We start from the raw sequence: 22,922 nt of genomic DNA, 5'->3' as shown, positions 1-22,922 counted from the left end.
GCACATCAAGAGGATTACGACATTATAGAACTGTTTACTTCCCACCTCCGTCAGCAGTGGACACTTCACTTTTGATTTTTTGCCCGAGGTACGCTTTGGGGCCACAATCATGGCTGTGGAAGTAGCAGCACTGGACGGTGAAATGGACTGAATCTTTTGACGGGCAGGGAGCTCCACAACGTTGGTAACCACAGCCTTTTCTGAAGTTCTTGAAGGGAGATATGGGTGGTGAAATAACTACTGCATTTCACACATTCGTAGTCTCCTTAAGGGCACGCAGTTTGCTGTGTGTGCTGAGATGATGCCATTCCGTCTCCCAAAGCTGAAGAACCTCATGACGTAATAATGATTGCAGGTCAGTAACAGGGATGCCAATCTCCAGAAGCAGTTTCCGTGTAGCCTGTTTGGCCAGCCTGTCGGCAAGCTCATTTCCTGGGATTCTGACGTGGCCTGCAGTCCACACAAACACCACAGAAGGAACGGACCATTCCAGGGCATAGATGGACCCTTCTGTCCCCCACCCGCTTTTCTGAAATGCGCAGATGAGACTTATCCTTACAACACATTCTGTGCTCCTGTAACTATCCCGGCCTCAACCTATGGTAATGTACTGTCCCCACACCCTCAACTTAACAATCCCCACCCCTCTGTCCTATCATCTCTTCTTCATTCTCATCTCCCACTCTGTTTATTTGCCACCCTCTGCCAACACATCTACTCATCTTTCCCTGCTCCTCTTCTTTTTTGCTCCTTTTTCCCCACCCCCCTTCCCCACAACCTCCTGATGCTGCACCTGATGGCATTCTAGTCCCTGCACACTCCACTGGGCAGCATTCCGTCTCTATCTTCCCACCCATACACTACTATCCCTTCCTCTTCTCACTCCCTCCAGACTGTTACTTGTATCCCACACGATAGTTTCATTCCCACCCGAGATGCTGGAGTTGGCAGTCATGTGTATGAGGCATGCTTGCTTGTGTGTATGAATGGTGTGTCTCTCTCTTTTACTGATGAAGGCTGTGCTCAGCAGCTTTGTGTGTCTTTTAATTGAGCCTGTCCACAATTTAATGTGTCTTCTTTACAGTAAGTACCAATCTGTCTTTTCCTATATTGTTGATATTCCTCTTTGAATATAGAAAGACAAAACTCTCAAAGCTGCTCTCTTTCCTTTTCACTATTAAAAACACACTCCGATTGCCCGTGTGTGTTCTGTTACTAGACCCAAAATTTTTAGAATTAACTCCTGAGTCAGGAGAACCAGCTACATGTACTCTCTTATTTGACTGCGTGTTAGTACCTACCACTGACCCATCCTTTCCACTGGGAGGAAGGGAGGTAGTTTCGAATATTTCATCTCGGTCCCACAAGCAGCTAGGGAAATGAACGTCCACAGAGACAGAGCCCTACACACCTAGGTACACCTCATAAACTGAGTTGCAGCAGGATCCCCAAAGGTTGCCCACTAACGACTGCTTGGACTCAACAGCCATGCATCTCAATGGCGCACAGCACACCTTGAGACTGAAGTGTTTTTATAGAGGTTTTAAATGATTAATGGAAAATCTCATATAAGATGTGAAACAAATACTAACAAAGAGATGATAGAGGGGCTGGCTAGTACTTACCTCAGCTCAGTACAGCCGATAGATATACGTAAAACAGAACTGAAAATTTACATTCCTAGCTTTCGGAACTTTGTTCCTTCATCAGGGAGGAGAGAGGGGAAAAAGGGAAGAAGGGAAAGTGGATTCAGTTACCCACAACCCAGGTTATGAAGCAACAGGGAAAGGTAAACAGGGAGGATAGCAAGGATGGAGGCATGGTTGTCAGAGGGAAGCCAAAGATATTCTACTGTAAGTACTGTGCCAGCTTCAAACCAAAGAGGATGCATACAGAAGTAAAGAGGCATATAGTATAAAGATAAACACAACTATGTAGGATGAAAAGATGCGTGAATGGCTAAAGAGGAAAGGGAAAGAGGAGAAGACTGAAGAGTGAATGGGAGTGAGGTTGTTTAACGTAGGTTCAGTCCAGGGGGATGGCGGGATGAAAGGATGCGTTGGAGTGCAAGTTCCCATCTCCGCAGTTCAGAGGGACTGGTGTTGGGTGGGAGAAGCCAAATGGCACATACAGTGTAGCAGGTTCCTAGGTCCCTAGAATTATGCTGGAGGGCATGCTCCGCTACTGGGTATTGGGCATCTCCTAGGCGGACAGTTCGTCTGTGTCCGTTCGTGCGCTCAGCCAGTTTGGTTGTTGTCATGCCGATGTAAAAGGCTGTGCAGTGCAGGTATGTCAGTTGATAAATGACATGTGTAGTTTCACACGTAGCCCTGCCTTGAATTGTGTATGTTTTACCAGTAGCGGGGCTGGAGTACGTGGTTGTGGGGGGCAGGTTTTGCAGCGGGGTCGGTTACAGGGGTAGGAACCGCTGGGTAGAGAAGGTAGTCTGGGAATATTGTAGGGTTTAACAAGGATGTTACGGAGGTTAGGGGGGCGACGAAAGGCAACTCTGGGTGGTGTGGGGAGAATTTTGTCAAGGGATGATCTCATTTCAGGGGTTGACTTGAGAAAGTCATATCCCTGGCGGAGTAATTTGTTGATGTTTTCGAGGCCAGGATAATATTGGGTGACAAGGGGGATGCTTCTGTGTGGTCTGGGGGTAGGAACATTGTTGTTGGACGGGGAGGAATGTATTGCTCGGGAAATCTGTTTGTGGACAAGGTCTGCAGGATAGTTGCGGGAGAGGAAAGCACTGGTCAGGTTATTGGTGTAGTTGTTGAGGGATTCGTCACTGGAGCAGATACGTTTGCCACGAATACCTAGGCTGTAGGGAAGGGAGCGTTTGATGTGGAAAGGATGGCAGCTATCAAAGTGAAGGTACTGTTGTTTGTTTGTGGGTTTGATATGGACAGAGGTGTGGATGTGAGCTTCAACAAGATGAAGGTCAACATCCAGGAAGGTGGCTTGGGTTTTGGAGAAGGACCAGGTGAAATTCAGATTCGAAAAGGAGTTGAGGTTATGGAGGAAATTAAGGAGTGTTTCTTCACCATGAGTCCAGACCACAAAGATGTCATCTATAAACCTATACCAGGCCAGGGGAAGCAGCTGTTGGGTCTTCAGGAAAGCCTCCTCCATGCGACCCATGAAGAGGTTGGCATAGGAGGGAGCCATCCTGGTTCCCATGGCCGTTCCCCTGATTTGTTTGTAGGTCTGGCCTTCAAAAGTGAAGTAATTATGGGTGAGGATGAAGTTGGTAAGTGTGATAAGGAACGAGGTTTTTGGAAGATCTTCGGGTGGGCGTTGGGAGAGGTAGTGCTCAAGGGCAGAGAGACCATGGGTATGTGGGATGTTTGTGTAAAGGGATGTAGCATCTATGGTGACAAGAAAGGTTTCAGGTGGGAGAGGAGTGGGAATGGATTTGAGGCGTTCTAGGAAGTGGTTTGTGTCTTTGATGTAGGATGGGAGTCTGCGGGTGATAGGTTGTAGGTGCTGGTCTACCAGAGCTGAGATACGTTCGGTTGGGGATTTGAAGCCTGCTACAATGGGACGGCCAGGATGGTTCTCTTTGTGGATTTTGGGTAATAGGTAGAAGATAGGGGTACGTGGCTCAGGTGGAGTGAGTAAGTCTATGGAAGCCGTTGTGAGGCCTTGTGAGAGACCTTGGATTTTTAGGATTTTTTGCAGCTCAGTCTGGATGGAGGGAATGGGATCCTGGGTAACAGCTTTGTAGGTTGAGGTGTCAGAGAGTTGACGCAGTCCTTCTGCCACATACTCCACACGGTCAAGTACGACAGTTGTGGAGCCTTTATCCGCAGGGAGGATGACAATAGAACGGTCTATTTTCAGCTCCTTAATGGCACAGGATTCAGCTGGGGTGATGTTGGAGGTTGTTGGGATGTTCTTCAAGAAGGACTGGGAGGCAACACTGGATGTGAGGAATTCCTGAAATGTCTGCAAGGGATGGTTTTGGGGGAGGGGAGGAGGATCCCTTTGAGAAGGCAGTCGGAACTGTTCTAGACAGGGTTCAACACTGGGTCTAATACTTGGGGGCTGTGTTTGGGTAGTGAAGTGATATTTCCAGTTGAGGTTCCGGGTGAATGAGAGGAGATCTTTAACCAGGGCAGTGTGGTTGAATTTAGGTGTGGGGCTAAAGGTTAAGCCTTTTGATAGAACAGATGTCTCTGGAGGAGAGAGGGATCTGGATGAGAGGTTTAGGACTGAATTGGGACTGGTGATATGTGGCATTTGACTGTGGTTATAGTTGAGATTTGGTCTGTGTGGGGTATGTGCTGGGATGGGGAGATTGAGGAGGGTGGCTAGGCTAGGTTTGTTGGCTATGAGGGGGGTTTGTTGAAGGTTCTGTTGTGGTTGGTGTTTGTGAGGGATAGGGAGAGGGACCCCACTTCTTAGGTGTTGCACTAGCACTGTGGATAGTTTTTTCAGGTGGTGTGTGGCATGGAACTCAAGTTTGCAGCTGGCTTCTAGGATGATGTTCCTCAGTGTGTTCTCCAAGCAAGGGTTTGAGAGGTGGAGGACTTTGAAGAGAGATAGGAGCTGTTGGGAGTGGTGGTTACATGAAGTAGTGTAGAGATTCAGGACAAGGTGGGTAAGGGCTAAGGATTGAAGGTTCTGGAAGTCCAGGAGAGACTGGTGGAAGGAGGAATTGCACCCGGAGATGGGAACTTTTAAGGTAAGCCCTTTAGGGGTAATTCCAAAGGTTAAGCAGGACTGGAGGAAAAGTATGTGGGATTGCAGTTTGGCTACGGTGAATGCATGTTTCCGGAATGAATGTAAATAATGTGGTATAGGATTAGGGTACATAGTGGGTAACTGATGGGTACGGAAATTAAATAACTAAAGTCGAAATAGTAGGTGGTTGTGGGGGGATGCATGGGGCAGGTTTTGCAGCGGGGTCGGTTACAGGGGTAGGAACCGCTGGGTAGAGAAGGTAGTCTGGGAATATTGTAGGGTTTAACAAGGATGTTACGGAGGTTAGGGGGGCGACGAAAGGCAACTCTGGGTGGTGTGGGGAGAATTTTGTCAAGGGATGATCTCATTTCAGGGGTTGACTTGAGAAAGTCATATCCCTGACGGAGTAATTTGTTGATGTTTTCGAGGCCAGGATAATATTGGGTGACAAGGGGGATGCTTCTGTGTGGTCTGGGGGTAGGAACATTGTTGTTGGACGGGGAGGAATGTATTGCTCGGGAAATCTGTTTGTGGACAAGGTCTGCAGGATAGTTGCGGGAGAGGAAAGCACTGGTCAGGTTATTGGTGTAGTTGTTGAGGGATTCGTCACTGGAGCAGATACGTTTGCCACGAATACCTAGGCTGTAGGGAAGGGAGCGTTTGATGTGGAAAGGATGGCAGCTATCAAAGTGAAGGTACTGTTGTTTGTTTGTGGGTTTGATATGGACAGAGGTGTGGATGTGAGCTTCAACAAGATGAAGGTCAACATCCAGGAAGGTGGCTTGGGTTTTGGAGAAGGACCAGGTGAAATTCAGATTCGAAAAGGAGTTGAGGTTATGGTTTGAAGCTGGCACAGTACTTACAGTAGAATATCTTTGGCTTACCTCTGACAACCATGCCTCCATCCTTGCTATCCTCCCTGTTTACCTTTCCCTGTTGCTTCATAACCTGGGTTGTGAGTAACTGAATCCACTTTCCCTTCTTCCCTTTTTTCCCCTCTCTCCTTCCTGATGAAGGAACAAAGTTCCGAAAGCTAGGAATGTAAATTTTCAGTTCTGTTTTATGTGTATCTATCGGCTGTACTGAGCTGAGGTAAGTACTGGCCAGCCCCTCTATCTCTTTGTTTATAGAGGTTTTTATCATCCTCACAATCCAGGTGGTCAAGCCAAGATCCCTGTTCCCTGTAACACACAACATTCCACCGCTGCACTGCACAGTGGTTTCTGAAACATGCCCAGAGTTTACAGTGACAGAGGACTGGAAGCACTTACCAGTCCTCAGCTCAGGAACCCCAGAGTCTCCACGCCCGCACCCAGCAAACAAATACTGGGCCCCTAGTCTTATTCTCCGCCTTCTTGATGGGGAAAGCATTGATCTTCCTGTAGGAGCCACCATCTAGCAGGCTCTGTATTTTCTCTATATAGTCCTTGTGGGAAAAAACAACAGCAGTGTTGCCTTTAACAGCAAGTTGATTCCTAGATTGAGTACTGTTCAAAACTGTTTGGACTTCTGTGGGGTACCATCTGCTGAAAATTCATGACACTAGAAATTGTGTGAACTGTAATGGACAGAACAGCATCAAACTTGGTTAAAGAACTAGCAATTTTGATTTCTCATTTGAGAGGAAAAATACTTGTAAACTGACAATACAGCAAAGCATCTACTTGGTTTCCGTTCGGGTTAAAGATTACACATCAAAAAACACAGCTTCAGAAACTGGATTGTCGATCAATACTGTTTGTGATTACTGTGGTTTCTGTTGAGGAGTATGTTACATAACTGTGACTAATAACAAGATTGTAGAAATAGATGAGCTCACAAAGCAACTCAGAAATATGGGAAAGAACGTCTCAAGAACGAAAATGAACATATTTGGGTATTTGGAGATACAGAAAGATAACCTAGGAAATGTTTCATTGTTAAAGTGTATTCCAGGACTGAACAAACTTTAGTGCCTCTTGTTAAGAACTTCATCTAGCCTGTAACCAAAGTCATTACAGATGGGTGAAATCTTAAAAACTTTGAAAGGAAAAAGATTTCACCAAGAGTTTGTAAACCATTCTGTTGAATTACTGTCTTCTGAGGATCCATCTATTTGCGTGGAGAACACTGGGCAATTATAGAAATCTCTATCAAAAGAGAAAAATGACCAGGTAACTATATTTTTCGATGCCTCTACTTCCACAATTTCCACTTGCGTGATATAAAACTCCCCTGTGGGACTTTGCCAATTTTCTGAGGAGATATTGCTAAAGAGTACCCTGGATGTGGAAAAAAGGATACCTATTGGCAGCATATACATCATGTGCAATTGTCCAAGATGAAAATATCAATGACAAATAAGGTAAATGAAATTGCATTTAATGTCATCATTGGATGATATTCATGACTAGTGGTGGTTGTTGTGAACACTAGAAACAAAATTTGTACCATTCAACTTTTGTCGTCGTGGTTGCCATCGCTATAAACAAACTTGATATCTGGTTCCATGACAGTTGCACATTCGATATATATCACTTGCAAGCTTTCTTGGAAATTAACACCACCTCATTAACACAAAAATGACTGATCAGTTGTAAACGTAGCCGACATAGTTACCATGAGTTGTACTAAAGGTTCTAGCAGGTAAAGTGTGTACCATCTCGTGTACGAAGACAAGGCTTGTTCGCTTCCTGATTCTCCTGGCTGCCAACGAATCAATGTGACGTGCAACCCTAACAAAGTTTGGCACAATGTGCTTGGTAAGACACCTCTTCAAAAATGCAAGAGAATTCAGTAAACAGTACCTATGGTGGCATAGCTTGTTGAATTTCTTCATGTTAATATATCTCCTCTCCATAAAGGCACGCGATGTGATTCTTCAGTTTCTCCCAGCATATTTATTGATCCAACAGTGCACCTGACACTGGTGACATGCCTGACTGCTGAAATACTGTGCCCAGTGGAAACAATGAACTGGCAGTTCACTCAAGTCTGTGTGTATCTCATTTCTTACGTATTGTAATACAGGCTGTATAACATGTACCACAAAACTGTTTATATTGTTATGGGACTACATTGTAAAATTTTGACATTAGAACTACCGTTTTTTCCCCACTAGATTGTGCATACTGTGCCTATATCGCAATCAGAATTTGGCCCAATTATTTCAACTCACTGCTATGAAACATGCTGTTTAGTTTCTACTTGGGCACTTACAACAAGCTGACTTGACTTTTTTCTCGTCTATTATTGGTTACATGAAAGTATCATCTGTTGTTGTTGTGGTCTTCAGTCCTGAGACTGGTTTGATGCAGCTCTCCATGCTACTCTATCCTGTGCAAGCTTTTTCATCTCCCAGTACCTACTGCAACCTACATCCTTCTGAATCTGCTTAGTGTATTCATCTCTTGGTCTCCCTCTACGATTTTTACCCTCCACGCTGCCCTCCAATACTAAATTGGTGATCCCTTGATGCCTCAGAACATGTCCTACCAACCGATACCGTCTTCTGGTCAAGTTGTGCCACAAACTTCTCTTCTCCCCAATCCTGTTCAATACTTCCTCATTAGTTATGTGATCTACCCATCTAATCTTCAGCATTCTTCTGTAGCACCACATTTCGAAAGCTTCTATTCTCTTCTTGTCCAAACTATTTATCGTCCATGTTTCACTTCCATACATGGCTACACTCCATACAAATACTTTCAGAAATGACTTCCTGACACTTAAATCTATACTCGATGTTAACAAATTTCTCTTCTTCAGAAACGCTTTCCTTGCCATTGCCAGTCTACATTTTATATCCTCACTACTTCGACCATCATCAGTTATTTTGCTCCCCAAATAGCAAAACTCATTTACTACTTTAAGTGTCTCATTTCCTAATCTAATTCCCTCAGCATCACCCGACTTAATTAGACTACATTCCATTATCCTTGTTTTGCTTTTGTTGATGTTCATCTTATATCCTCCTTTCAAGACATTGCCCATTCCATTCAACTGCACTTCCAAGTCCTTTGCTGTCTCTGACAGAATTACAATGTCATCGGCAAACCTCAAAGTTTTTATTTCTTCTCCATGAATTTTAATACCTACTCCGAATTTTTCTTTTGTTTCCTTTACTGCTTGCTCAATATACAGATTGAACAACATCGGGGAGAGGCTACAACCCTGTCTTACTCCCTTCCCAACCACTGCTACCCTTTCATGTCCCTCGACTCTTATAACTGCCATCTGGTTTCCGTACAAATTGTAAATAGCCTTTCGCTCCCTGTATTTTACCCCTGCCACCTTTAGAATTTGAAAGAGAGTATTCCAGTCAACATTGTCAAAAGCTTTCTCTAAGTCTACAAATGCTAGAAATGTAGGTTTGCCTTTCTTTAATCTTTCTTCTAAGATAAGTCGTAAGGTCAGTATTGCCTCACGTGTTCCAGTGTTTCTACGGAATCCAAACTGATCTTCCCCGAGGTTGGCTTCTACTAGTTTTTCCATTCGTCTGTAAAGAATTCGTGTTAGTATTTTGCAGCTGTGACTTATTAAACTGATAGTTCGGTAATTTTCACATCTGTCAACACCTGCTTTCTTTGGGATTGGAATTATTATATTCTTCTTGAAGTTTGAGGGTATTTCGCCTGTTTAATACATCTTGCTCACCAGATGGTAGAGTTTTGTCAGGACTGGCTCTCCCAAGGCCGTCAGTAGTTCCAATGGAATGTTGTCTACTCCGGGGGCCTTGTTTCGACTCAGGTCTTTCAGTGCACTGTCAAACTCTTCACGCAGTATCATATCTCCCATTTCATCTTCATCTACATCCTCTTCCATTTCCATAATATTGTCCTCAAGTACATCGCCCTTGTATAGATCCTCTATATACTCCTTCCACCTTTCTGCTTTCCCTTCTTTGCTTAGAACTGGGTTTCCATCTGAGCTCTTGATATTCATACAAGTATCATCTAAGCTACATAAAACTGATGCTTTGCCATACTACTAGCAGTAGCAGGCCCTGGTGTAGCCTTAAGCCCTTAATACTAGTAGGAATAACACATTTTAAATGCATAAATGGATATCCACAGACCCTTTCTTATCTTTTAGCAGTGAAGAGGCACACAAGCTGCCTGAAACTGGTGGAAACAGAAATGTGTGCTGTGATCCTTATATTTTGAGCTATGAGTATAGTTAAAGAAAGAAAGAAAGAAAGAAAGAAAGAAAAAAAACTTAATTTCCTCATCACGACATACAGATGTATGGCTCTGCAGCTGTATAAACTTGAGATACACCCAAGCATGTACTACATTATGCACATTTTTGTATTCATGAATGTTATGACAACAGAAACACCAGTGTACAGCAAATAAAAAAGACAGATAATTTAAACTGCATACTTAAACAGGCAATAATCTGAATCTTCTCACATAACTTTATTTATACTTGTCAAAGAGATAAGCTGAAAATGTCTAAACCTATAATATATGTCACGAAATCCCCCTGGGTTACCACCAGTTGTTTTAACACCATCAACTTGCAGCAATGTTTCATCAAGTTTACTAATTTTCAGGTAGATTTTGAATGGGGAAATGTCAACTGTTTGCATTCTCATTAAAAAGAATTAAATATCAATAAATTTCACGGGTGCCTATCACTTTAGAATTACAGGTTACCTCTGAATTTGATGAACTTTTGGGACTTATACTATGCAATCTACACCAATAACAACAGTAACACCAGTATGGTACTTTATGATAGTTGTTTGAGCAATTCCACAAATACCAGGGAAGGAAAATTAGTGTTTAAGATCCAAGAGATGGAATTACAGAAGCGTCCGATTTCACCTGTTTGCTTTGACGCATGATGTCATCAACGTGGCGGAAATGGCTAGTTGCAGCGTATACAATACGGCGACAATGACATCACTACATACACGCTCCAACAAATGCGAACAAAAATAAAAATGACAAAATAACGTCTCACTCCAAAAATAAAATGGAACTAATGGGACAACCATAAAAAATTGGGAGATTAGGACGGGGACAAGCTAAATATATAACAATAAAAAACAATGCACCATCCTAAAACAAATATTATAAAAAAAATTAAATTAAACACTCCACTACACCAACAAAACCACAGGAATCTGACATTTCCATATATCAATTAGCTCAGTTGCAACCATCAATCCAAAAAAAAAAATCAACCTACAACCACAAAAAGTGGAATCAGACATTTCTCTTGACCCATTTAGCTCAACCACAGCTGTCGATGCCAAAAACCCATTCCTACAGCTCCGAAAAGTGGAACCAAAACCCCAACAACTCAAAAACCGAAATACCTCATGTCCATTCCATGAAATAAAACACAATCGACCTGTCATAAATATACAACAGACAAAACATCACAATTACTATAGAAAAAAACGAAAACGAAAAGTACTTACCAACAAAAGCCTCTGGCAATACCACCTAGGTTGGCCAACACGCGTGCGCCCCCCCCCCCCCCACACACACGTGTGTGCAAAAACACCCTCACACAAACGCACCCACATTATCGCATCAACTACCTAAACTCAAAACCACTTTAGCACGATAACAAACAAAACTGAAATGCACCAAATACCACACGTTAAACTCAGCACGTCCACATCCACCACGACAGGGCACAATCAAATACAGCAACACGACAATCTACAAACACAACCAACTCAAAAAACACTGTGCTATAGTGACGTCACACACCACAATACCGTTACGTCACTGGCCAAAGCAGACAGGTGGAATCGGATACTTCCATTGACCCCAAGAGATCATTATAGACGGAACACATGCTAGGACCACTAGAGGTTAGGGAAAAGAAATCAGCCAAGTTCTTTTCAAAGAAACCATAACTGTATTTGTTTTGTGTGGCTTAGAAAAATGAAGGGAAACCTAAATCTGGATTGTCTCCAAAATGTGTCCTTGCTCAGTTCACAAGTACAACACATAAATCAAAAGTAAAATAAATGCAGAATTACCTTAGACAGCAAATGCATCAATCTTTCACGGTCAGCCAATGTCCATCCTGACCTTCCAGAGACAGCAGGATCAGCAGACACACTCATTTCTTTCAACTGTGCAACACTTAACAGAACCACCCCTTGTGTCAGCCAATTGAAACGATCAAAGTTTTTGCCATCCCGGAAACAGCAAGTGCATTGCCTGTAAGAGTGAAACAATATACCAAAATACATTGAAAATAAATAAGCAAGAACAAACTCCATAGCTGCTTATTTGAAACTTGCGATACACTGGCGTCTGTTATTTTATTAAACTGATAATGATGGGACTGAAAATGGCACAAGCAACCACTATTTTCTCATCCATTTTTTCACTAAATGTAATATGTTGCACAGCATGTGCTCCATCTTCAGCTGATACATAGGTTCTTGTTTCATCACAACAATTTCTGTAAACCTACCACAGCTGTCATTCTGTTGCTGACAACTTAAGTCCAATGGTTTGTAAGCTAGATACATCTGCACATGTTTCTATATGTTTAATCCATATGTCGATTATAACCAGTGACAGTATTTTCAGAACTCCACACAGATGACATACCAGTAAGTGATAAAGGTATGCGATTGCTGCCACTAGTATAACTGTAAATACCTCTCACTTCAGAGCCTTGGTTGCTAAGACCCAAAACATCCAATGGCAAGAACTGATTGCGTGAACCAACAAAGTTGATTGATTTAAGGTAAATTCTAAATTAACAAAATCTAACATTTAAAAATTTTACAGTATAATGAAAAGGAAAGTTGCAACTCACCATATAATGGAAGTGCTGAGTTGCAGAAGAAAAAAGAGGCTCAGCATCTCCACTATATGGTGAGTAGCAACTTTGTTTTCATTATATTGTTACATTCCATCCTGAATTTTCCATTATTTGATTAAAAAATTTTACATTGTTTGAACTCATGGCAAAATAAGAACATACAAATCTCATCTCCTATTACAGCATCCAATTTCTGATCAAAATATTTCTTGCCCCATCATCAACTCCTAGACTGTTGAAAACCAAGCCTAAGATACCAATTTAAATGATATTAATGTTTTGTTGTGTCAGCAAAAGTTAAATAACATAAGAAATAAACAGGAAGTAGGCAGTATACAAACAAAACCTATGAAACTGCCAGTATAACAAACCAGCTCAATGTGGTATCCGACATTTACATACAGATCAAATGATTTATGTTGGCCTACAGCTGTGCACACGAAAAAGTTCATTCACAGACCATCTAAGTCAAAAATATATAAATAAAATTCAAAAACCAAGTTCTCCTCCACACAATACTCAAAAACAATCAAATATTGTCCATCAGTTTACATGTTTAAATGTTTACATACAGAACATAGACCTTGCTTATCACATTTCCAGTTGCTCTTACCTCTGTGGCCACGCTTGTATGTACTGAAAAACTGTGTCCACTTCTTCCTTTTCAAATGAGGGGCGTTCATCTGATTCTTTGTTTGTAATTCTGCCATCATCTGCAAGAATTTTTATACAGGCATTAGAACTGACAAATATATAGAATAACGAGTTTTATTTACATTGCACTTGTCAGAGGTAACAAATCCGAAGAGAAAAATGATGAAATATCGATAAGATTCCAAACACGACAAACTCAGAAGTTTCGGCTGCATTACCACAATTTTTTTTTCCTTTTTTGCGTGGTTATAAATTTATGGGTGTCACTGTGGCAAGTAAACGTTTTCAATCAACCCATACTAGTCGCTGAGGACCTAAACACAGCTGGCTATTTCTATCCATAAACACTCTTCCTATAGCCTATGAAAAACAGCGCTTTGGAACACATTAAACGTACGTATGCGCGCGATTCTGTGTACAAAAGTTGTATAGCGATAACTACAGCTCGCACTGCAGTATTAAGCACATTGCAACATCATCTAAGTATCAACTGTCAGGAGCTGTCCATGTGATATTCGTCCGCTCGCGGAGAACTGTCAAACAGATACGACGTTTTGATGTTAACTGACAGATAAACTGAACATACACTCACTTTTATTGGATGTAATATCCTCATTACCGCTATTAACACAGTACTTGTGACAACTTGAATTAACAATGTATGTCGTCTATGTATAGTGCAATGTATCGCAGATAGTAAGAAAAAAGCGAAAAAGATAACATTCTGAATGACATTTCACGTTCTATGCTTCACTTCAAAAATACCGGTATATAAGAAAAAGTAATAGAAGTACTTAGCTAGTTTCATCAAGTATCTTCCTGTGTTGTTTTGGTTTCCGTCTTTTACAAAGCGACTAATAACAATCGCACTTTAGGGAATATGACGCCAAAGATAAACTCGACCGAATTATTTTCACTTATTACATTGTCCAATGTAACTGTCGGGTAACGTAAACAATCTCCTACAGATTTAAAAACAATGTAATCGTTAAAAGTATATGCCCGATAACTTACATATTTGTAAGAGATCCAAGAAATCAGCACATACATCACACATCTTACGTAAAACACACTCAGGTAAATACTATAGTGTTGTTAAAATGCATTCAGATTAAATTAGTATATATTTTTGTGTTTTTCATTGAAGTGTGAGCGTCTTTACGTCACACTAAACAGTAACACAACCAACATAGCGCCATATTCAATCTTCTCCCAAAGATTGTATACCATTTTCAGTTTCTTCCCAGAGACAAAACGAAGGGAACTCCAGGTTCGCCAATAGCCGTATTGTCGATTCTCTCTAGTCACTTAGATTGACAGCCACTGTACGGTTGACTCATTGTGCGTGTGCAGATGTGGTAAACAAGCTCATTACAGCATAAGCAGTAGGCATGGAATGTTATCGAGAAATCCGTGTGGTTGGTAGGGGTTCATTCGGGTAAGTAGTTGATACTGTTAGCAAAAATATATAACCGCATTTGTTGATTAATTCTGTTTGCATTTTCTTATTCCATGGAGTATCAAGCCGCCAAACTTTGAATTTTTTTCTCCACACGAGAAAGTTTTAGTCGCACAAACTCAAACAGAAAATAGAAAAAATAAAGTTCCCCGCATTGACGATATTCGAGGTAGCAGCAGACGAAATGCAAACCTCCCCAGTTTGCTTTACTGACGAAGTGGCTTGCACTGTATATACATAAACACACAGTCCAGACTGAGGCCTCTAATCAATTTTACTAAATTCAGTTACGTATCGTGCTGCCTAAATTTTGCCTTCGAACGGAGCTAACTGGCGCAGTGCTTAGACACTGGGTCGTATTAGGGAGGATGCCCAGCCAGATTTGGGTTCTCCGTGATTTTACTGACAAGGGAACCTCCCCATCGCATCCCTCTGATTTATTTATAATTTGGCACAGTGGATAGGCCTTGAAAAACTGAATACAGATCAATTGAGAAAACAGGAAGAAGTTGTATGGAACTATGAAAAAATAAGCAAAATATACAAACTGAGTAGTCCATGCGCAAGATATGCAATATCAAGCATAACGTCAGCTGAGGAGCGCCGTGGTCTCGTGGTTAGCGTGATCAGCTGCAGAACGAGAGGTACTTGGTTCGAATCTTCCCTCGAGTGAAAGGTTTAACTTTTATTTTCAGACAATTATCAAAGTTCAGGCACTCACACATAATCAACTTCGCTCTCCAAAATTCCAGGACATGTTCAGCTTTGCTTGGACATATGCAGCATTTGACGGTCTACATAAGGACAAATTTGAAAACGTTAAAAACATATGTTTTGACAGAGCACAGGGAAAACTGTCGGACTGTGAAACTGTTGCATTCATTTGTTGCAGTTTATGTGACAAACTCTTATGTTTTCATTACTTTTTTGGGAGTGATTATCACATCCACAAAAAAAGCTAAATCGGGCAAGGTAGAAGAATCTTTTTACCCATTCGCCAAGTGTACAAGTTAGGTGGGTCGACAACATATTCCTGTCATGTGACGGACATGCCGTGACCTGTGTCGTATAGAATATATCAGACGTGTTTTCCTGTTGAGGAATCGGTTGACCTATGACCTTGCGATCAAATGTTTTCGGTTCCCATTGGAGAGGCATGTCCTTTCGTCTACTAATCGCACGGTTTTGCGGTGTGGTCGCAAAACAAGACCCTAAACTTAAAGTGAACAGAGACGTCAATGAACGAACGGACAGATCATAAATTTGCGAAAATAAAGTAAACTTTTCACTCGAGGGAAGACTTGAACCAAGGACCTCTCGTTCCACAACTGCTCACGTTAACCACGAGACCATGGCGCTTCTGAGCTCACGTCATCCTTGGTGTTGCCTATCTTGCACATGAACTACTCAGTTTGTATATTTGCTTATTTTTTTCTTAGTTCAACACAATTTCTTCCTGTTTTCTCGATTGATCTGTGTTCAGTTTTTCAAGGCCTATCCGCTGTGCCAACTTATAACTAAATCTGACGGGGGTGCGATGGGGAGGTTCCCTTGTGAGTAGATTGTGTTGAGTGACAGTATGAAACATTTGACAGTGCACGTTCGATTTTCTTCCACGTCCTTCCCTAGATGAGCTGGTACTTAGTAACCAATCTCACCGTTGTTGTAGCGACGTTGAACGCTAGTCTTCCTTTGCCACTGAACCACGAAAATGTAATTTATGGCAAATACACGAAATATGGCAAAAGTGTTTAACAAGAACAAACTGAAATGAAAGAAGTTATATGAATGTTTCAGGAGGATAAGCATTTCGAAAATTTTGTTTGTTGTATTAGTTCACGAAGGATCTTACTCTTTAGAATTCAATATGTTAAATTTCACGTAATATCATTTTTGTACCATATGTCTTTTTACAACGCAACGGTTATTTCCTACAGCAGAAAGAAGGAATAATAGTAATAATAGCAAACGTGCCAACAATCGAAACAATTGTTCTTGAGCGTAAGCGAAAATAAGGCGTGTTACATGAATTTTGACACCTTTCGAGACCGACAACTGTATAAAATCTTAGTCATTGCAGTTCTGTATTTACATTGCGTTGTGTGTCGGGAAACTAAAGCGCACCGAGTATCTGAAGTGCGTTGGATGGCGGGAGGGGGAGTACTCGTTAGTGTCGCGGCGGTTTCACTATAAAAGGCCCTGGGAACACTTCATACATAACACTATAGATTAAGTATTGTGGGTTTCTTCATACTGACGCTGAGTCGATATGCCTGTCTGCAGGGCCCTGGATGCAAGTTCGGGGTGCGAACACCTTTTTCATGGTGATTGTGGGGGAGGTGGAGGGGGTTCAGCTGTCCTTTCGTGCCCTTCGGTTGGTGCTGCCTTAGGAAACTCAGGGGGGCGGCGGCAACTGCAGCAGCAGGAGACGAGATAGTTAATTTCTCTAACTTTTGGTGACACCGCGCTTATCGAACAGCGGTAAAGGACAAAGCGATGGTGTGCTTCTGGTTGTTCAGCAAATTGTTATTCCATTTTATGAACAGTACTTCGAAGAATGACCTATAGCGCGTTTAAAATTAGTTGTTACTTTTGACAGTTCGGTACAGAGCGAGGGGAGGAAGCGTAATTGCCAGCGTGCGCTGCCGACGATAACGCCACGCTTGCTCGGTGCGTAAAGCTGCGTTTTCCTAGCTGAGGGAATTTCCCGCAGCTTGCTGCGTAAAACACGTTCGAGATCCCGCTGCTCACTCGCACAATGCAAACATACGAGACGGTTTTCCTAGGGTGCGGAGAAACGCTTGCGTGCTTTGGGAGGCTCTGTCCCGCACGTCGCAGCTGGGCAGTAGCAGCAGCAAGACGACAGCTCCAATGTTTTTTTTTTTTTTTTTTTTCGCGCGCACAGGCAACAGACAATTTTTAAGAGTTGTTATACAATCACCAGAAATGTCGGCTGACCGCTTCTCTGCCTCAGAGGATGAGCAACTTATCGAACTGGTTTCCGAAAAGCAAATTTTGTGGAATATGGCCGACGCCGAGTGGAAAAATCAAATGAAAAAAAACTTAATTTGGTCAGAGATCGGAAGAAAAATCAATAAAACTATTCGCGAGTGGAACAGAGTTGGAGGCATCAGATAGTAATACCGAAAGTAACTTCTGCCACACACCATTATTATGTCCAATATATTTTGCCACTCGGTTACAGGAATTACTTCTCAGTTTGTCTTCAATTAACGAAAGAAAATAATGGAACTGGTTTAGTGTGAATCTGAAAAAATGCCACAAACTTATCTGCATCGGCGAGTAAATGTTTCGTAACTAAAGTTTTATATGCTCCTTCTTCACGATGCAAAAACATTCATCTCACTGCACTGCGCTTCCTGAGTACTCTTTCCATTAGCATATAGTCCTTCTCTTCCCTAACTTCCATGTACTTTCGGAGTGCCAAAATTAACTGTTTTTAGCTCGAGCACTGCGCTGCATGTTTGGAACTGTCTCCGCTGCTACTGCCATGCTCCTCGCAGTGCGCCAACGAACCGCACGAAACTGCTCGCGTCCAGGAGAAACTATAGCACTCACCGACTTCCAACAAATTGTAAAAATTATTTAAAACTTTTCCGAAACTTTTTCTCGCTTTCACCCCCTACAAAAAATGTAACGGGAAAAAGTTTGTCGCTTACTACATTTTGGACGCTGCTTTGGTAAAAGTTCCGCGTCAAACGCTACATTTTAATTTATTACTTCCCTATTACCGAATCTATTGGCGAGAACTTTTGCAGACGTTATCGACATATACTATTGAAGGCAACTAAAAGGTTTTCTTGTACGACACTTAGTTTAGGAGATACAGTTTGATAAATATCGAGTGGCGCGAAAAATCAACTTTTCTTAAAAACTTAAATATTTATCTGTTTTAATAGCACAAAATTTTCATTGAATTCAAGAAAGGTATCAGGTGGTAGTTCTCGTATCACTCGATCAGGTGTAGTTTCCAAATCCTAAAGTTTCATTTTTTAGGTTCTGACGCGCACCGCGTCGCGCCTAGGAAAACGTTTCACGCACCACCCTGCGATCCGCGTCGTACAGCGGAAGACGCAAGCGTATTCCGCAGCACACTCCGACAAATTCCCGCAGCTAGTAAAACGTAGCTTAACCCGTCAGCCGCACAAGCAGGCCGATCTGCAATATTTCTCAAACGATTTTAAAAAAACTGTTGTTGTCTTCAGTCCAGAGACTGGTTTGATGCAGCTCTCCACGCTACTCTATCCTGTGCAAGCTTCATCTCCCAGCACCTACTGCAACATACATCCTTCTGAATCTGTTTAGTGTGTTCATCTCTTGGTCTCCCTCTACAATTTTTACCCTACACGCTGCCCTCGAATACTAAATTGGTGATCCCCTGATGCCTCAGAATATGCCATACCAACGGATCCCTTCTTCTAGTCAAGTTGTGCCACAAATTTCTCTTCTCTCCAGTTCTATTAAATACCCCCTCATTAGTTATGTGATCTACTCATCTAATCTTCAGCATTCTTCTGTAGTACCACATTTCGAAAGATTCTATTCTCTTCTTGTCCAAACTATTTATCGTCCACGTTTCATTTCCATATATGACTACACTCCATACAAATACTTTGAGAAACCACTTCCTGACACTTAAATCTATACTCGATGTTAACAAATTTCTCTTCTTCAGAAACGCTTTCCTTGCCATTGCCAGTCTACATTTTATATCCTCTCTACTTCGACCATCAGTTATTTTGCTCCCCAAATAGCAAAACTCCTTTACTGCTTTAAGTGTCTCATTTCCTAATCTAATTCCCTCAGCATCACCCGACTTAATTCGACTACATTCCATTATCCTCGTTTTGCTTTTGTTGATGTTCATCTAATATCCTCCTTTCAAGACACTGTCCATTCCGTTCAGCTGCTCTTCCAGGTCCTCTGCTGTCTCTGACACAATTACAATGTCATCGGCGAACCTCAACGTTTTTATTTCTTCTCCATGGACTTTAATACCTACTCCGAATTTTTGTTTCCTTTACTGCTTGCTCAATATACAGATTGAATAACATCGGGGACAGGCTACAACCCTGTCTCACTCCCTTCCCAACCGCTGCTTCCCCTTCATGTCCCTCGACTCTTATAACTGCCATCTGGTTTCTTTAGAAATTGTAAATAGCCTTTCGCTCCCTGTATTTTACCCCTGCCACGTTTAGAATTTGAAAGAGAGTATTCCAGTCAACATTGTCAAAAGCTTTCTCTAAGAAATGTAGGCTTGCCTTTCTTTAATCAATTTTCTATGATAAATCGTAGGGTCAATATTGCCTCACGTGTTCCAACATTTCTGCGGAATCCAAACTGATCTTCTCCGAGGTCGGCTTCTACCAGTTTTTCCATTCGTCTGTAAAGAATTTGCGTTAGTATTTTGCAGCTGTGACTTATTAAACTGATAGTTCGGTAATTTTCACATCTGTCAACACCTGCTTTCTTTGGGATTGGAATTATTATATTCTTCTTGAAGTCTGAGGGTATTTCGCCTGTCTCATACATCTTGCTCACCACAAGATTGAGGTTTGTCAGAACTGGCTCTCCCATGGCCGTCAGTAGTTCCAATGGAATGTTCTCTACTCCCGGGGCCTTGTTTCGACTCAGGTCTTTCAGTGCTCTGTCAAAATCTACACGCAGTATCGTATCTCCCATTTCATCTTCACCTACATCCTCTTCCATTTCCATAATATTGTCCTCAAGTACATCGCCCTTGTATAGACCCTCTATATACTCCTTCCACCTTTCTGCTTTCCCTTCTTTGCTTAGAACTGGGTTTCCATCTGAGCTCTTGATATTCATGCAAGTGGTTTTCTTTTCTCCAAAGGTCTCTTTAATTTTCCTCTAGGCAGTATCTATCTTACCCCTAGTGATATGTGCCTCTACATCCTCACATTTGTCCTCTAGCCAACCCTGCTTAGCCCTTTTGCTCTTCCTGTCGATCTCATTTTTGAAACGTTTGTATTCCTTTTTGCCTGCTTCATTTACTGCATTTTTGTATATTCTCCTGTCACCAATTAAATTCAGTATCTCTTATGTTACACACGGATTTCTATTAACCCTCATCTTTTTACCTACTTGACCCTCTGCTACCTTCACTGTTTCATCTCTCAAAGCTACGCATTCTTCTTCTACTGTATTTCTTCCCCCATTCTTGTCAATCATTCCCTAATGCTCTACCTGAAGCTCTCTACAACCTCTGGTTTAGTCAGTTTATCCAGGTGCCATCTCCTCAAATTCCCACCTTTTTGCAGTTTCTTCACTTTTAATCCACAGTTCATAACCAATAGACGGTGGTCAGTCCACATCTGCCCCTGGAAATGTCTTACAATTTAAAACGTGGTGCCTGAATCTTTGTCGCACCATTATATAATCTTTCTGAGACCTTCCTGTATCTCCAGGCTTCTTCCATGTATACAACCTTCTTTCATGATTCTTGAACCAAGTGTTAGCTATGATTGTTATGCTCTATGCAAAATTCTACCAGACAGCTTCCTCTTTCATTCCTTACTCCCATTCCATATTCACCTACTACGTTTCCTTCTCTTCCTTTTCCTACTGTCAAGTTCCAATCACCTATGACTATTAAATTTTCGTCTCCCTTCACTATCTGAATAATTTCTTTTATCTAGTCATACATTTCATCAATCTCTTCATCTGCAGAGCTAGTTGGCATATAAACTTATATTACTGTAGTAGGCGTGGGCTTCGTATCTATCTTGGCCACAATAATGCGTTCACTATGCTGTTTGTAGTAGCTTACCCGCATTCCTATTTTCCTATTGATTATTAAATCTACTCCTGCATTACCCCTACTTGATTTTGTATTTATAACACTGTGTTCACCTGACCAGTAGTCTTGTTCCTCCTGCCACCGAACTTCACTAAATCCCACTATCTCTAACTTTAATCTATCCATTCCCCTTTTTAAATTTTCTAACCTACCTGCCCGATTAAGGGATCTGACATTCCACGCTCAGATCCGTAGAACGCCAGTTTTCTTTCTCCTGATAACTACGTCCTCATAAAGAACTATATGGTAATAAAGTGAGTCTCGCACATCTTATAGCTTCATGATGAATTACATTTCGTTGAAGGTCATAGTTACTGTGATATTTCGGTATTAGCTAAACTAATAAAAGAAATTCTTAGTTTACGGTGAAAAACAGTTGGGGGGGGGGGGGGGAGGGGGGAGTCGCTATGAATTTGCGTTTGGAGTGTTAGGGGGGAGGGGGGGGGGGAGTCGCTATGAATTTGCGTTTGGAGTGTTGGTCATATGTTGATGCATATGATATTTAGATAACATATTGAGTTAGTCTTTGAACCTTTAAGGATATCGCTATGTATGTGCAATGTCGAGAAAATGGAATGGATGTAAAGGTCTCCATCACGAACACACACGCCAGTGAAAAGGTGAGAATGAAATATTCATAAATCCCTCGTATCTCATAAACGGTGTGAGGTATCGAAACCAGATTTTGCCAAATGATAGCACGCAAAGAGGAGAGTATTTCTCCTTATGATCAAGATGCGAAGCCTCCATATCTACCGCGATACAGTCTGAATTAAATGAGCAGAGTACAGAGAAAGCGTGATTACAGTATGCCCTTTAGCGTTAGCCAGTTCGTCGACCTGGTAGCGTTGAATTCTTGGCTTGTACAGTACTGAAAGTTCCATTAACTTCTCCTTACACAAACTAGGTTCAACACTATCCAATCGAACAGGTTTGCACACAGTGAAAAATAGCCGGTTTCCTCTGCTGCATTGTTGGACCTCTGCCAATAACAACCAAGTGATATTGCGCATTGTCCATTGCTATTGTCGAGTTCGGTGGCATATTATCTTCACAGCCAGTGAACTTATTCTTAACAACTTCATTGCGAATCTCTTGTTCGTATGTGCTGCACTGTTATTAATGCAGCACCAACTCGAAACAACTCGTTTGCAATAACTGACGACTGTGGAACACTTCAACGCCAGAAAATATCAAATTACAACGAGAGATAATGAATGTAGGTGCCTCTAATACGCGGCAGCACGCGGTAATGTTTATCCACGGCGGCGTGGCAACAGGGGCGCTTTACCAACAGAACTGATGGCCAGTGTTGCCAACATGTGATTATTTTTTCCTTCAAACCAACACCCAAAAATCCGTCAAAATCTGTGAAAATGAAATATCTCCATATTTTCTTGCAAAAGTAAAAAGAAAACTTATTTTAAAATATTACTCATTTTGTTCATGCATCGAGCAAACATGTAAAAATCCGTCAAAATCAGATATCTGTAT

At 41.8% G+C, this 22,922-nt stretch overlaps 2 protein-coding genes across 2 annotated transcripts in view; one reads left to right on the top strand and one right to left on the bottom strand.

Annotated features, from left to right (window-relative positions):
* The window catches only part of LOC124788817 (ubiquitin carboxyl-terminal hydrolase 34), a 518,595-nt gene extending 504,293 nt beyond the window's left edge, over window positions 1–14,302 (bottom strand). The window contains exons 1-3 of the mRNA XM_047256101.1: window positions 14,143–14,302; window positions 13,088–13,187; window positions 11,675–11,858 (exon numbers count right to left, since the gene is read on the bottom strand). Coding sequence (XP_047112057.1) covers window positions 11,675–11,858; window positions 13,088–13,187; window positions 14,143–14,185 — 327 coding nt within the window. The 5' untranslated portion in view covers window positions 14,186–14,302. The remainder of the gene's footprint in view (window positions 1–11,674; window positions 11,859–13,087; window positions 13,188–14,142) is intronic.
* A 144-nt stretch (window positions 14,303–14,446) lies between these two features.
* Window positions 14,447–22,922, top strand: part of LOC124711733 (serine/threonine-protein kinase Nek8-like) — a 146,559-nt gene continuing 138,083 nt past the window's right edge. The window contains exon 1 of the mRNA XM_047241946.1: window positions 14,447–14,566. Within this exon, the coding sequence (XP_047097902.1) occupies window positions 14,520–14,566 (47 nt within the window). The 5' untranslated portion in view covers window positions 14,447–14,519. The remainder of the gene's footprint in view (window positions 14,567–22,922) is intronic.

This window comes from Schistocerca piceifrons, chromosome 1 (assembly GCF_021461385.2).
Source record: "Schistocerca piceifrons isolate TAMUIC-IGC-003096 chromosome 1, iqSchPice1.1, whole genome shotgun sequence".
NCBI lineage: Eukaryota > Metazoa > Arthropoda > Insecta > Orthoptera > Acrididae > Schistocerca > Schistocerca piceifrons.
This window is presented reverse-complemented; position numbering and strand designations above follow the sequence as displayed.